The following is a 17,655-nucleotide window of genomic DNA, read 5'->3' as shown; positions in this document are numbered from 1 at the left end:
TTGCAAGGTGTGGGGTTTCAAGAGTAAATGAGATTGGAGTCTTGTGGTAATGTGTTTGGAAAGGGCTTGATCGTTGCTTATTTTCCTTGTACACCAGGTTCTTCAGCTCCTTCGTTGCAGCAACTTTTTCATCCTATAATTATAATAGTAATAAGCTACTTTTAATAATTTAATCGTATTCGGTATTATTATTATTATATTATTGTTATTATTATTATTGGAAAGAGAAACCCACAAGATTCCCGTGTATAACTTGTTTTAGGGTCACAGTGAGGACCTGAAAGTACTCGAGATTAAAGTAATATGTAAATATTTACAAGTAAACAAGTTATACACAGGAATCTTGTGGGGTTTCTCTTCCCATCTTCAGAAGAAAACTGAAAGAAGTTTTTGTTTGGTTCGTTATTGTTATTATTGAATAATGGTTAAAATTAATCAACCTTTCCTTATTCATTATAAACCTGATAGCATCCATAATACAGAAATTCAGTACAGCATTACTGCACGATTATTTTTTGCTTTTTTAACGTAATTTTTCTCTTCATCCGGATTGCTGTGACCGTGGAAATGATCAGCTTTCCAAGTATTAACGAGATTATCCTGTAAAAAAAGGAAAAAACTGGGTTAAGCGTCATCACCTTAACTAGAATTTTGAAAGGTCCTAAATCTTAAGTCTCTCTGACTGGTCCTGGAGATAGGGTGACGCAAAACTACCGGAAAGCATTACAGTGCTTAAGTGGTAAATCAGTTTAAGATGGTCATAGCTTCTCTATTTTGGCGAGTTTTTCGTAGCTTGCACCATTGCTGCATTGCAGGCAAATTGCAATATATTGAAAACTTGTATTTATATTAGTAGTTAGATACCCAGTACGCTGCATTATACCCAGTTTGAAGGAAAAGTTGTGTAAGCTAGTCATTGGAAAATCAGAAGTTCACATTGGTTGCAATTCTTTATTTGCTGAACAAGCTCATTTTGTAGCCAAGTTACATAATTTTCCTTGTTATTTCTCTTATTAAGTCTATTCTTTACTCCCTTGTTTCATTTTCCATAATGGGAATTAGGATGGGAAGAACTAAACATTTGAATTCAAAAGAGGTTTGGCGATTCACCGCGTATTATTTTTTTTTAATATCCCGGCCTTCTACCTAAATGGTGATTTAGGGTTTATAACGATTTATTTTTTAAACAAATCCAGACCTTCAAACGAAAATGAAACACTGGAGAGGTTTTTCTCCTTCAGTCTACAAAGGATGTTAAACGCCGAGAACGTAAACATATTGACCAGAACCAACGTTGCTGTTACTTCGTAGTACGACCACCGGTATAGCGAACTCATTACTGCCGTCGACATTATTATTATTATTATTATTATTATTATTATTATTATTATTATTATTACGTAATTCAACCAGAATACAGATTCACAGTCTTATATGGCTGGTAGGAATCCTTTGTTGTAAACTGATGGGTGTTATAGGAGCATGGTAAGGTTGAAGAGATTGGAAAGCTGAGTGGGAAGAGGCCACATTGATCGGGTGGAAAGTGGAAACAAGAAGTGCGTTGTAGCTGGGAGACAAATGGACTCTCCGTAAAAAACCGCCTTTAATACAGTCTTTAGTGCGCGACAAAGGGCACACTTCAGGCTCACCCCTGCCAGAGAATCCCAATCGAATGATAATGGAATAAAAACTGAATATCGAAAGTGCAGACATGATTGACCCCATTTTCCAACATAGTGGCTCGCCTTAGTGCATAATTACTCGACTCTCAACATTGGGTATGGTCATTTCTTGGATGGGTAACCTCTATTTGACGCAAGCTGCCACGACCAAATCTGAAACTTGAGATAGACAGACCTTAGAAGTCTGGCGGGAGCAGTAGTGGGTTACTATGAGGCCCGAAAAATCAGCAGGTTGGTGGGGGTTGGGTGTTTAGCGCATCAATTGGGATTACAGTTTGAATGAAATCGTATTTCCTGAAACCGGAAGGATAAATGCAGCTAACGGCACAATCTGCAGTATTTTTTTATATTACAGACTTCGTACCTAGGTCTACTTGTACCTTAAACTGCTCTGTTTTTTGTTGGTTGTACAGTATATTTCTATGGAGGAACAATAGAGTATGAATTGAGAAAAATTAATCGGGTTCACTTGGAATCATTTCAGAGCACAATATTTAATGTTTGGGCATCCTTTTGTTGGGAAAAGTTTTTTAGTTTTACACTTCGTTATTATTATTATTATTATTATTATTATTATTATTATTATTATTATTATTATTATTATTATTATTATTATTATAGTCGATAGTAGTTCTGATAAGTTTTTTATTTTAATGCAATCCCTGTTTGTTATTATTATTATTATTATTATTATTATTATTATTATTATTATTATTATTATTATTATTATTATTATTATTATTATTGGTAAAATAGTAACAATTGGCAGTATCACTTGTAATTTTCCCTCCCTTTTCCATTGGACATCACGGATGTTTTGTGACATGTGCCAAAGAATTCCATTTGTAGGATCAGACGAAGTCTTCCTCTTTGTCAGATTCGCGTTGTTGGAATTTGGCAGTGACTTTCGAATTCCTTCTGCAGGTTCCGAATCCGCCGTGGCCACGGGCCTTCTTCGCTTGTTCCTGGACGAGTTACCACACGCCCTTCTGCCTTCAGATGTAGCCCCCCGGCTTTTGCTTCTGGCCGCAGGTAAACAAGGTCTCTCGCGATGCCCTCTGCCCTCAGAGGTTTACGCCATCTGCAGTTACCTGTTCTTATTTGTTGCATTTTTCTTGTGAACGAATTTTCCTCTGTGTTTCATTTCATCTCTCTCTCTCTCTCTCTCTCTCTCTCTCTCTCTCTCTCTCTCTCTCTCTCTCTCTCTCTCTCTCTCTCTCTCTGATCACACATCTCAAGTACAGTACTTTCATTTTGGGTTCAGGCCTTGTACTGACATTTAGTATTTTAATTGTTCAATAGTCTGGGTCCAAATGCAATCCACAGTTCTTAATGTTAACGCTAATTGAGGTTCATTTTTCGTTCTAATGAATAATTATCGTACTTCAAAATGTTCTCGCTTTCATACGGAATAAGCCTGTTAGTCCATTAAGTAGCTAAGCAGTCTTTTAGAAAATGGTGCACCCGTATGTAAATAAAAAGCAAAAAAATTAAATTAAAAAAAAAGACAAATAACAAGGAGCGGTGTATAAAGATTTAACAGTCAAGTAAATAGATGGGTCAATAAATGGGTTATTTTTTTACGTATTTTGAGCAAAATGTAATTTTTAAGGCAGTGCTGCTTCATGTTTACAGTAATATATAAACTTATGGTAAGCTATATTTAATTGTTTTTTCTCTTCGTTTTCAATACATTTTTTTGCTGCAAAGGCCAAATGAACGAACAACCAAATACACAACTGTAGCTCAAGAAGGAATCTATGCACCCGCATCTTAAAAGATGAAAGATTCTTAAAGGTTAGGCAGAAAAGAAGCGAGAGGAGAATTCCTAAACGTAGTAGTATGCTCTTCACCCCGTCCCGAATCCTCATTGCAGAAAGCGGCATCGGTGAGAACGACGATGACCGTCGCAGCGGCGTCTGCACAGACGTCGACGTTGGTTCCGTGGGGATATCTGGAGTAGGAGAGTCCGAAGGAGAGACGAGAGGCGGCGTGGGTCTATGCGTGGCCGTGGTGCCCAAACTGAGGCGCCTCCTGCACCGCCGTCTGCCCATCCACAATTTGTGTCTCCTGCGCTACCTGACGGCCTTCATACACCAGCTGAGGACCAGCAATCATAACACGTGAGTTGGATGCCTTTGGAAGTCTGTTCGCTGGTGTTATTTCCTATATAGAGTGGTTGCTTTCTTGCTTGGGTAGATAAAGATTGCAAGGTCTGCTGCTTTTTTTTTTTTTTTTTTTAAACAGGGTTTTCCTGATCACCGGTTTGATTTGGTGTGTTTTTTGTTTTTAGGCGATATGAGGTTTGCAAGGCATGGAATATTCCCGTCTCTATAATTATTACTATCGTCACTTTCAATGTGGCTAAACACCTACGTATTATTTTTATCGTCATTGTACTCTTATTATTTGGAATTCCCTTATACAGTCATCCGGGAAAAACCAGTTATTATTATTGTTGGCAAAGTAAGACTAGACCCAACGAGTGGTTTGCTTGATAGAGAAAATTAGAATAAAGGGAGGAAAGAAACATACACAAGAAAAAAATCGCAGGTCTTAAGAGTACGTGATCACAGATACAATACACAAGCCAGTTGAGATGTAGCTACAACAATTTGATGTGAACAACCAGAATGTTATAAGTCCTAAATTCAATACGAATAAAATAAAAGCAGTCATACGAAGATGCTAAGTAATGGTTAGAATGAACAGTACTCACACGGTTGGGTCCTCAAGGCTTATTGTGATACTCATGAGGTTGCAGGCCTCATGCCCAGTGGCGTCGCAATGGGGGGCCACGGGGTGCCCGGGCTCCCCTACTCAGATGCTTGGCCCCCCCCGCTGGCCTCCTCAGGGGGCCAGGGGTGCCCGGGCTCCCCCTTTATAGCTAAACTTGAGTAAAAAGCCACAAAATTGTAAATGAGAGGCTGTATTTTTCCAAAATACAAAAAGAATAAAACAGAAAACAGGGGAGCTTTCGACCGTTTGCACAACGGTCCTCTTCAGAGTTGGCTGAAGGGGGCCGTTGTGCAAACGGTCGAAAGCTCCCCTGTTTTATCCTTTTTGTATTTTGGAAAAATACAGCCTCTCATTTACATTATTGTGGCTTTTTACTCATTTTTTCCGATCACAATATAGTGATGCACCACAGATAGCTAAACTTTAACCCTTACAGTATTTGATACACTTGCATATAGTGAGCGTTGAAAATTAATTGAAAATAGAACTCTATTATTTCAAATACATGTTTACTAATTACGAATACTATTATTTTCCTTCATTCACATGGATATATACATTCGAGAATAGTATCTTTTACTAACTACGATATTGGTACATTAGTTTTGTGTAATTTTCTTTGGCCCCCCTAAAAAATATCTTGGCCCCACCTAGGCCCCCCACTGATGTAAGCCAGCTACGCCACTGCCCAGACCCATTAAAGTAAGCAATAGTGCAGAGCAGATAGATTAGGAAGAAAATCGCTTTGTACCCAAAATATTGCCGCTTCAACTGTAGGAAAAAATCTCAAACATGGTGCCTCTCTTTCAAAGGGACCCCGTAAGGGGTTAATGGCGTCAGTGCACCTCACGCAGTGCACTGTAGGCATTACTTAAGGTTCTTTGCAGCATGCCTTCGGCCCCTAGCTGCAACCATTTTCGTTCCTTTTGCTGTACCTCTTTTCATATTCTCTTTCTTCCATCCTACTTTCCACCCTCTCCTAACAATTGATTTACAGTTCAACTGCGAGGTTTTCCTCCTGTTACGAATTTCAAACCTTCTGTCGATTTCCGTTTCAGTGCTGAATGACCTCATAGGTCCCAGTGCTTGGCCTTTGGCCTAAATTCTATATTCAATTCAATTCAATTCTTTCAAAGGGAATGGGCAGTAAGAGCAAAGACTGTTTTCCAGAAGTTTTGGTGGTGATTTTACCAGAGAGAGCAGGGCACTATAAGAGAGCTTTTTAATGGAGCTGCTCCTTCCATTGCAACATCCCTTTAGGGCATGAAGGCAAAAATTCAAGCAGATGTTTGTTTCATGTTGAGAGTCATGGTATGCTTGCGCCGCAGTCAAGATCGCGGAAAACAGTTAGGGTACAATGATGTATCAAATCTGAGAAGTGAAAGGAAATAGATGATGCACCTTACCAATGCTGTAACACGCCTTTCATAAAGGTTGTTGTAACCTCACTGGCTAAGTAGGAAAATCGGTACTCGCCAGAAAGGCATTCAAAATCAGGAATAAGCGTGCGTCACGGACTGCAGTTAATGTTGAAAGTGGATCTAGCCTTGTGAAGGTAGAATGGCGGAAAAATAAAACTCACCTTTGAATGTAAGAAAAAACAGTACAATTTAATATGTATAAAAATCACTTATTGCTCTCTTGGAAAAGTGGGTCTTTAAACATTGATTTATGGCATATTAGAATTCCATTTTGAATTATATTTCAAAAAGGCCTAATAGTCATCAAGTCATACAGTACAATACCTTCATTAATAACAGCTAACGTAGAAGTAATTTAACTTGTTTTAAAGGAATAACTAATTGTTTTATAAAGGGTATTCTAAATATGATGCTACCTGATGACTTAACTTTTTCCTCTGAAGCCACTCACTTTCAGAAAAAAAAATTTAGTTTATAAAAAGTATGTAACTTCTCGTCAGTGGTATATTTCAACGTGTGACATTCTGAAAGGAATATGCAAATCGTAACTGATATTTAATAATGCCTGTGGGACTGTCAAGATATGACAGTGCCACGGGCATTATTAAAAATCGTTTACGATTTGCATATTCCTTTCCAGCTAAGCAGCATATCATAAAGAATGTCACACGTTGAAATATACCAATGACGAGAAGTTACATACTTTTTTCAAACTAAAAGTTTTTTTTTCTGAAAGCGAGTGGCTTCAGAGAAAAAGTTAATACTGCCCAGTTCTATCACTTAAACAAGCTATTACAGATTCATAGCTTCTCCTTAAACTTTCGGAGAGTCCTCTTCAGCATGATAGCCTCAACTGAAAAGTACACACCTTTAAAGTTCGGGTGATATTGACTGGTACTTTCTGGAGATTTGTATGAAATCCAGTTTACTAACTCCAGTGAAATATGTCTTACGGCAGAACATAGTAAAAGGTTGTTGACAACAGGAGAAGCAAAGACTCCTTAAAAGACAGACCTGTGACAATCACTTGTAGTGCCTGCAGGATGCAGACTTGCCCATTAGAGTTAAAAAATGCCGCTACCATGAAGGAGCAGAGTTTTTCAGTCGTATGCCCTGCGTTGCCACCACAAGAATGCAGATAAAAGCAACGAAACTAACGTCTTGGAATCATGGATGCTTGTGGTTATGGTACAGATGAACAGAAGTTTAAGGAGTGGATTTTTTGAGCAGAAATCATGTCTTGGTACCTGTTGGGAGAAACGGAAAACATCAAAGCTTGCAGGATTAACTTTAGAAAGGAAAAGACCGATTGAGTAAATTTTAGTGCGCAAAGATATATATAATGACAGGGCTCTGCTAAATATAGTACTACCAGCAGAGGAAATATTTAGGATATATCCATGGGTGAAAACGTGGTGTAGTCATTCTTAAGTATTTGTAGCCTCGATGTAAAAATGTTTAGGAAGTAAGAGAATGTTGGCAGAATTGATAAGTGTTGGGTGCGTCAGTGAAAGGTACATCAATGCTCTTAAGTGATACGACATGATTGCATAGGATTTCGTTCAAAAATCACGAACTGGCAACCTAACGTGCTCCATATTTATTTATTAATTCAATACGAAAACACGATTATTGCATACAATAAGGCCATATGTTTCATAAGAGTGAAATCTGTCATATAATTCAAAACTGTAAAATATCACGCGTAGCCAACTTTCGGAAAAACAATCAGGAAACATTTTAAGAACTTTTGTTTACTCATCACCGATGCATTTGACATAAAAAAAGTCATCATCAAGCCTCAGTTCAAATGTCAAATAAAAAAAACGAAAAGATTTGTCATCACATTAATGTTGCTTCCAATGCAGCCATAAAATTTGTAAATAGCTCTATTTGATTGTTTTTACGCCTCAACGCTGAAAAAATGTAAATAAGTAAATGCAAAAGTAGAATGCATCCATCGATATCAACGGGTGAGCGGAGCGTGTGTGATGCAACCATTAAAGTGGTGGCGCAACTGTTGGTGGAACATAGGTCTACAATGAGTAGCGACAGTGAAATTATCTTGAAATTATTTATTTTATACTTGTTAGAAGAATATTTGGAATTTCATAAAAAAAGACGATTTAAATTATATTTCTTAACCACTTAAAAAATTATGGCTTACTAGAAAATATTCGCCTGTGCAAAATTTTGTTCCTAGGCCTACTGTAGGTGTTTTTAGATTTCTTTACTGTAAATACAATGCACTTAGCATTCACATCTCTATATTAACAATTTTTGTCCAGAAAGCATGTGAAGTTATCTACACATTCTTGCACTTCAAGTTACCTTATGAATGAATTAATTATACACCGAAAGCGAGCAGAAGCACTTTTAAGAAAATAATATTTAAGCCATTTAAAAAACAGGTATTCCATAGGCCTTGACATTAATACTAATAGACATTTTGATTAATAGCATCTTCTCATTATAATTAAAATCATCATCATCTTTTATTCTTCACAGAACAGGTAATCTCTACAAATCTTTAGTAACAGAGATTGCATCTCAGAAGGCATAGATTAATTTTTTTTTAGTCTATAAATCGTTTTGCAACATACAAGCACCTTGAGCACAGCCTAAAACTTCAGCATTCAAAGAAAACTTGTGGTAATTCATATTCCTACTTTGAAAATATTGTTATGACTGTTGAGCTTATTAGGTCTACTGTTATAATGCTGCAGAGGTAGTTACATTGACCAGCCCGAGGAGCATGTTACGCGCGGTCATGAGGCACCGCTAAACCCTATCACACCCTGCTTTGAGCTAAGCAATGTAAAAAAAAAAAATCAGTTCAAATCACACAGGTTACGAATTATACCAATGCATAAAAAGGATCATGTTTATATAACCTTATGGAAAATAGTGCTAGCTGTGAATTCGCAAACATGTCGACATTTATGACATTGGAAATGAAAAAAAAAGTTTAACACTTCTTGGCAACGGTACGTTGAGTCAGATTTTGAACGATACAAAGATCATGTCGCCTCAGATTTGAGCATAGCTGTACAAAGCTGAGGTTTATCGGTAGAGCTGTGTAAAATATTACTTGCAAGTCATATAGGGAATTTTTAAGATAGGTTTTGAAATGTTATAAAATATGGCTAAAGAAAATTCAGTGAGCATACAGAACTAAATACAAAATGGATACGTAGCGTAATTGTATGAATGTGACCCCGTTTTTCTTGTTCCACAACTCTGTACCTACCTAATACAGTGTCCATTCTCTGACTTTTGGTCTCACTCCATCCGTTAAGATATTATTCAGTGTTCATTTGTCTCATATCCATTTTTACACCAAATCAACCACTCTCCCGTCTTCATTTTCCAATGCTCATTTCGCTTCCATCATAAAATCTTTTAACTGCTCCCAACAAAGTTGGTTTTCTACTCACTATAAATTGTCACATCCAGCATTTACCCTTTACTTTCAAACTTCTCACGTAATTTTTTTCATAACAAACGCATGGTTACGCAACCTCCTCTTTGTTTAAACCTACAATGTTCTCTTATTACTCTTTGTCACTGCTGTACAGTATAATAAGCAATTTTATGCCCCGATAGTATTTAGTCTCATCTAAGACCTTAAATTCTGTCTCTCATCCAGACATCCCCGTAGGGGGTTATTGCCGTCAGTGCACCTCATGCGGTGCACTGTAGGCATTACTTGAGGTTTTTGCAGCGTCCCTTCGGCCCCTAGCTGCAACCCCTTTCATTCCTTTTACAATACCTCTGTTCATATTCTCTTTCTTCTATTTTACTTTCCACCCTCTCTTAACAATTGTTTCATAGTGCAACTGCGAGGTTTTCCTCCTGTTACACCTTTAAAATCTTTCGACCATCAGTTTCCGTTTCAGCGCTGAATGACCTCATAGGTCCCAGCGCTTGGCCTTTGGCTAAAATTCTACATTCTATTCCATTCATCCAGACATACCTTACATACTCAGTCACCCTTTCACCAAAGTACTGAAGCTTCTCATTTGTAATTCCATGAACTCTTGGTGCTTTTTCTTTTGCCACCCTCTTAATTCCCTCTTGACTTCCTCAGCCGTCACTTTCACAAACAATCTCAAACTTCCACGAGCCCCTTCCACTCTTGAGTAATTCAGTTCTGCTGCCCCTGTCGTTTACTCCATTGACCCAGGAGAGCAAACAGCGTCTCCCCATTGGCATCTTTTATTCTGAGGGCAATTTGCACGTTAACTTTTCTCTCCATGTTGAACTTTTTCTTCGTAAGTACTTGCCCCCTTTCCACCTCGTGTCTTTCATTTGCATGTTCAGTAGTTTGTGTTTCTTCTTCACTAAAACTCCCATTTCCTCATCCCAGCACCTGGTGTTTTTTTCCCCTCTTGTGCCTTTTTAAACCAGAAAGCATAATGCTCCTTGCTGACTGGAACCCTCCCCCGGAACTGTTAATGCAGTTATACATTGCCCTTCATGTCATTAATCATGGAATTTTTCATCCAGCTTCTTCTTAAATCCACTTCCTTCTATCAATCTCACCTGTCTTGGTTATATTACAGACATTCTCCACCCAGTTTTGTTCTGCTTAATAAAATAATGGTCAAGTATATGTCCATCCCCGCCTCTTCTCACTGTTAAGTCTATCACTTTTCTTTTCCCTCAATTCTGCAAATATATAATGCAACAAAATTCTCGCCGCTTCTTCTTTCCCAAGTATACTTATGAATATTCTTCTCTGAAAACCTTGTTTTTCGATAAATGAAACCCCCTTTCCAAATATATTTACACCAGACTCTCCCCCCATTCCTTTCTAATCCAGGAACACTGTACCTATCAATAGCGCCGTTGCTACCTGTTTCACCCACCTTAGCATTTAATTCAAAGACTGTAACCACCGTTACATACTATGAAATGCTATCCAAAGGCCGCAAGGCACAATTCAATCTCTCTTGAAAACACTGGCCTTCAGGCTTTCTAGTCCAATATTACCCTATACACACTATCACAACTGTTTTTCTGCCACACCCAATCTTACCCAGTACAGTCCTCGAACTAACCTATGTGTACTTTTCCACTCGCCCCAGGCACCTTTCCTCCTCTGTATATTGTATATATATATATATATATATATATATATATATATATATATATATATATATATATATATATATATGTGTGTGTGTGTGTGTTATGCAAACATTAACACGTATATGTATATGTATATATATACAAACATTAACACACACACACACACACACACACACACACACATATATATATATATATATATATATATATATATATATATATATATATATATATAATATATATATATATATAACTATGTGTCTGTATGTATGTGTATGTTCCACATACACTCTGAAACGCATTGAGCAATTTCAACCAAACTTGGTATACATATGACTTACTATCTCAAAAAGAACACTGCGGTGGTAAGACATCACTAGCACCAAAGGGGGTGGGGGTGGAAGGGGTTCCTTGAAATGGGGCTGGTTATTTCCGTAGACTTAGAAACTTACAAATTTATCATACCGAATTTCGGTATACTACATATGACGTTCTATCTGGAAAAGAATACTGTGGGGGTAAGACATCAATGGCACCAAAGGGGGTGGGGGTTGGGAAGGGGCTGACAGAGAGAGAATGAGAGGGAGAGAGTAGAGGTGATGTTAGGGGAAGAAAGATGTAGAGAGAGAGAGAGAGAGAGAGAGAGAGAGATAGAGAGAGAGAGAGAGAGACCTTACCTACAAACCTTACAATTAACCCTCAGTGTGAGCGCCTTTGATGTCTACCAGAGAGTTGCTAACGCATCTTCCGGTATATTTTGCATCTTCCAGTCTTGGATGGTCTGGGATGCATCTTAGATATTTGTCGAGCTTATTCTTAAACACATCTACGCTCACTCCTGTTATGTTCCTCAGATGAGCTGGTAGCGCGTTGAATAGACGCTGCATTATCGATGCTGGTGCGTGGTGGATTAATGTCCTGTGTGCTTTCCTTAATTTTCCTGGTATAGTTTTTGGCACTATAATCTACCTCTGCTTGCTCTTTTGATAATTTTAGTTCCATGATATTTTCGGTAATTCCTTCTATCTGTTTCCATGCTAATTACCATGTATCGTATGACTATATAAATTTAAGAATTGTAGTCTTTCCCAGTAGTCAAGGTCCTTAACTTCTTCTATTCTAGCTGTAAATGACCTTTGTACACTCTCTATTTGAGCAATCCTTTTGGTAGTGTGGGTACCAAATATTGCAATATTCAAGTGGACTATGACTTTTATAAAAGCATAATCATGTGTTCAAAAGTGCCGGAACAACAACCCATTTTTGCTTTGCATTTTGTAATAGAATTGCATTTGTTCATTGCATAACATATTCCTATTCAACATCACACAAGGTCTTTAACTGCTTCCTTGTTTGTGATTGTGGATATGCATATAGGGTTCCTACTTTATCACCATAGTTCATTGATTCAAATTTATCAGAAAATACCATCCTATTTATCTCTGGGGCTTTATATATTTTATTTAGGTCTCTTTTGTGCGAGTTCCTATCTTCATCACAAGCAATTTCTCTACTTATTCTTGTGTCAAAACTTACTACTGAGTCCTTAACATTACTATCATAATCACAGCAATGCAGCTAACACCGTTTCGTGTATACTACATCATCCGATTTCTCATCGTTTGCAATCACTATCTGTTTTCTGTTTTGCAAAAATTCTTTTATCCATCTTCCTACTTTGTCAACAATGGTTTTCTAATTTTTTCGTAAGATCCATCAATGGTCTACCACATCTGTAATTTATCATATTTTTATATATGCTTTCATGGGTGGGTTGGGTTTGTGTACTTTTTCCGGAAAAACCATGTTGTCCTATATTGAACAATCTATTTTTCATTAAATGTTTCATTATATTTTTTTATTACCCTTTCATATACTTTCATAATATGAGATGTCAGACTCACAGGCCTATAATTAGGTCTTGAACCACTTTTAAAGTAGGAAGGAATGTTATGAGAAGAAGAGAGAGAGAGAGAGAGAGAGAGAGAGAGAGAGAGAGAGAGAGAGAGTTTGTCGGTTGTCAGTCAAGAGTTTTCCCGTGCAGCACCGGGTTTTCAGCTAGTGTATATATATATATATATATATATATATATATATATATATATATATATATATATATATATATATATATATATATATATATATATGTATTTATGCATGTGCTAATCACCCTTCAGATAGTAGTTTGTTGTCTACAGAGATGCCCTAAGAAAAAAATTTATATATATATATATATATAATAATGTATGTAACATACATGTATATATATATATACATATATATATATATATATATATATATATATATATATATATATATATATATATATATATATATATATATATATATATATATATATATATATATATATATATATATATATATATATATATATAGAGAGAGAGAGAGAGAGAGAGAGAGAGAGAGAGATGAGATGAATTTTTTCAAACCGTGAAAAAGCTATTTTTTTAGTGCAAAATCTCAAACATTTATCAAAAATCATATGAAAAGTGAAACAGTTATGAAGGAACTGTGCGGACGAGGTTTTAGGGTGCGGCCTCTCCTAATTATGTTATGAAAAAATTTTGCTAATGGAATGTGGTGTTTAAATGAATTATGCTCATGTTTGTGGAGCTGAGTTCCAGCAGTGTGTTTTGTAAGCAAATTTAAAAGGAACTTTTAACGAAATAATAATAATAATAATATAATAATAATAATAATAATAATAATAGTAATAATGATAATAATAATAATATTATTATTACTGAATTATTATTATTGTTATTATTACTGAAAATGCAGGCTTTCATATATATCCGTATACTATTTGTATATTTATATATACATATACATACATACATACATACATACATACATACATACATACATACATACATACATACATACATACATATATTATGTGTGTGCGCGTGCCTTCCTTGGATATTTTTCTATTTTTTCATCCTTTTATCTCTCTCTCTCTCTCTCTCTCTCTCTCTCTCTCTCTCTCTCTCTCTCTCTCTCTCTCTCTATATATATATATATATGTGTGTGTGTGTGTGTGTGTGTGTGTGTCCCCCGTTCTTGGATGTCTATTCTTTCGTCCTTGTATTATCCTTACTACTTACATTTATGTTAGCAGAAATACACAGTAGGTGTGAATGCATTTTAACGTACATTTTGCCAGGTGGGTTCCCCTGACAAGCAAAATGTGATTAGATGTTGGGAGAGATTAGAATGCAATTTGGGGAGAAGGCACACTGGTGGATGGTGTGTAGGATTCGTTGTTTGCTCGAACTTAGCAGCGGAGGTTTGCGGCCTCTTATGGTATAAAATTAATTGAACTCGCGTGTGCCTGTCTATAGAGAGAGAGAGAGAGAGAGAGAGAGAGAGAGAGAGAGAGAGAGAGAGAGAGAGAGAGAGATCTGATTTAATGCAATGTCAGATACAAACAAGAATTGTGCATATAATTATATTTTTATTGCCTTAGAGTTCTTATAATGAATATTTATAATATGCGAAATATTACTGTAATTTTAGGGACTACTTTCGTTTTAGTAAATAAATCTTTTTTAATACTTGAATGAGGTCACGCGTATTATACCGACTCCCAATTAGTACAAAGTAAGTGATATTAGTTGACCCCCTGTACAGGCAGTTTTATCGCCGCCTTCGTAATCAAGTCCGGCCTAATTACTCCTTTTTTCCTTTTCCTTTAACGTATTTTCCTCGAGCCTGGGCTAGCACATGGCGCAAGGCTTTCCTTCCCGTTAGTTTTTGCTCTTAAAAAGAACATAAAATCCACTGCAATTCAATTCCTGAAATTTTGCTCCAGTGAGCATGCTCAAAGCTCAGTTAAGGGTGGCAGGCGCGAAATTAATGAAGTTAATTAAGGCTATGTCAAGTTATATTAGCGTATAGAAAGTTGTTTTAGGTTAGGCCGAGTTTCATGTGTTAGTTTTTAGGAACGAATGCAATTTGGCCAGTTGGTTTTATATCCGATCCTGCGGGACTAATTTAAAGTGCGGAACGTCTGTGGCGCCCGGTGTGTAACTGAGGAGTCCACCCTTTAATTGTAACCTGTTTTCTGTGGAGGGCTCTTATTTATCGAACAAGTCAGGGAAGATGGAATTTTGTTACTTTTGGGAGGCAAGGCGAACTTTTAAGGCAAACTTCATTATTTAATTTATAAATTTTTTTCCCTTCCCTTTTTTTAAACCAATTTCCTCGCGTGTACGAATTTCAAATTAGCATTATTATATCGCAGGGTCCTTCCAAATCAATGAAATTTTTTTTTTTTTGTTAAATTAGTAAGATTAGTTTTTAGGATATACAAGTGCAAAATTTAGCCTGATGTCATCATCATTCAGGAAACAGTCTTTGGTGACAACAATTCGAAGCTACTATTAAATCGGTTTGATTGTGACGTCTAGTTTCCTCTGATAGGAAGAATGGTTAATTTCCACGCTTCAGCTTAAAATCTTATCATCTTTTGAAGAGAAATCCAAATGCTGCATCAGGTTGTTCATAATGAAACTTTAACTGTTGTGTAATGGTGATATATTATTGAAATTATCTATTCTAGCCCTCAGATCATGATAGGCTCGACCACTTCTAACCCCGAAGTCTACTTGAAGGCTTCAACAAGGGATGATGATATTTCTGCTCTCTCCCTCCCTTTTTATAATTGTCTGTATAGCAGTCTGAATTTGTGTCACTAGTTGATTTATTAATTTCTTTTTTTTTTTTTTTAATAAGTGGGATCTCTTCTTTCTGTATGTCCATTTACCGCCTGATACTGTGGGCTTGTTCCATATGAATATTAATATTAGCCCAGCCGTTTTTTTTCTAGTAAAAATATAGAGAAAATGGTTTTTGATTATGGTAGACTAAAGTAGTTCTCTTTAGTTGTTAAACTCCTGAATGCCCGATGAGTTCTGACGTCTTTTGAGTTCAGTCATTAGATGAAATAACTCTACTAATGAAGTTGGAAGGAGGTTATGGTTTCAACGTCGTCAGTCAGCCCATGTTATAATGCAGGTGTGGTAGCAGAATATCTGTAAAACATATGATCAGAATTAGACGAGAGTTGACGTAAATTCATGACATGACCTTCTGGAGCTGATTATTTCTAAAGGCTTTTTGTTTCACCCTTATTGGCATAACGAATTAAAGAACTCTGGCTTCAAGTTTTGACGTAGAATAGGTCAGGACTGGGACGGGTGGACCACTAAGCCCCTCGAACGTGGGGCATTGGCTTGAGTAGCAACCGGAACCTAAAAGACCAAAAATCATGCTCGAAGGCTTACTCCTTCAGTAGGGAAGACCCCCCACCCCCGTCCCTACCTCACCTCTCTCACTCTCTCTCCAACTCTCTCTCTCTCTCTCTCTCACAAAACTTTTAGGCTTTTAAGTCTGAACTGTGCACCAAGTAGCTAATGTTTTACGCTTATTTTTTATTGATAATTAATATTTTCCCTCAAATCTTACAGGTGCGATCTCCAACTCACAGGTTCAGTTCCTTAATTATTAGTTACACATTTCACGAAAATAAATATGTTAACACGTAGTGTTAATATATTTATAGTTCTTACATAACTGAAATTTATTATTATTTTTTTTTCTTTTACTCTTTCAGATGCCCTGTGCCTGTTGATTCACTGAGCCGCGTCCTGGGACGAGTGTTGATCAAGGAAGACGCCCAGGGCGAGAGGGACTCGGCCAACAGGCTGGGAGAACTTCTGATTTTATGCTATGGCGACATTTTCCAGAGCAACAGTGACATTCTGGACGATGACCAAGATGATTACAGGTTGGTGTCTTTCCTTCTTCTTATTCGTCTTTCTTTTTTCAGTGGTGGTTGTGTCTGAGAGTAGCCAAGATTTCAGTGACGGAGAAAGGCTGATTGATTGATTATGTCTATTAAAACTGGCGTCACAACATCTAGGTTATTGACGCCGTAATAAATTTAAATAAAAAAAACTAAAAGTAAATAAGTTTAAAAAGAATTTCATATAAAAATATCTAAAATATATATAAGTATGTAATCATATTTGTTCGAATATATTATCAATAGGCTACTTACATATACTTTATTTGTATAATCTCAATTTTGTTGGGGAGGCCCGCCTCCCACATAAAGATATATAACTGCTCCATATTACAATCCTCACCGTGAATTGTAGCCAAAATTTGTCTTCATAGAAATTTGAGAGATACATCGTGAATGAATGTTAAATCTTTGTCACTATTCGGTAATAAAGAACATTTAGATTTTTGTGGATTGCAGGTAAGGTTTGTATGAGCTACACTTCTTTACCTGTAGTGTCCTTGCGATTGTGGTTATTTCCTATTGAATTTTGAGACAGTTGTAAACTTTCTCTGTACACACGTATGTTTATATGTATGTATGTATGAATGTATAACATACATACATACATTCATTCGTTCATTCATTCATTCTTGCATACATACATTCTTATATGCATACGTAAAGATTTTTATGAAATATTCAATCTTAATTTTTTAACTGGTAATCTATTATTTTGATTTCTATATCCATTTTTTCTTGTTTTTATTATCTGTATGCCATTTCACCCAGATTATTATTATTATTATTATTATTATTATTATTATTATTATTATTATTATTATTATTATTATTATTACGGATTGCTCCCTTCTTTCTTGGTATAATTTCATTTAGTTCGTTCCTGTGT

The 17,655-nt window shown here is 36.4% G+C and overlaps 1 protein-coding gene across 8 annotated transcripts in view; it reads left to right on the top strand.

The window, feature by feature from the left end:
• The window catches only part of LOC136845342 (protein FAM13A), a 363,685-nt gene that overhangs the window by 105,784 nt on the left and 240,246 nt on the right, over positions 1-17,655 (top strand). For all 8 annotated transcript variants that reach the window (XM_067115583.1, XM_067115581.1, XM_067115582.1 and 5 more), the window contains exons 6-8: positions 2,607-2,714; positions 3,559-3,805; positions 16,575-16,748. In XM_067115583.1, the coding sequence (XP_066971684.1) occupies positions 2,607-2,714; positions 3,559-3,805; positions 16,575-16,748 (529 nt within the window). The remainder of the gene's footprint in view (positions 1-2,606; positions 2,715-3,558; positions 3,806-16,574; positions 16,749-17,655) is intronic.

Source organism: Macrobrachium rosenbergii, chromosome 13 (assembly GCF_040412425.1).
Source record: "Macrobrachium rosenbergii isolate ZJJX-2024 chromosome 13, ASM4041242v1, whole genome shotgun sequence".
NCBI classification, from domain to species: Eukaryota; Metazoa; Arthropoda; class Malacostraca; order Decapoda; family Palaemonidae; genus Macrobrachium; species Macrobrachium rosenbergii.
Note: the sequence above shows the minus strand (reverse complement) of the source record. Positions and strands in the feature narration are given on the sequence as shown.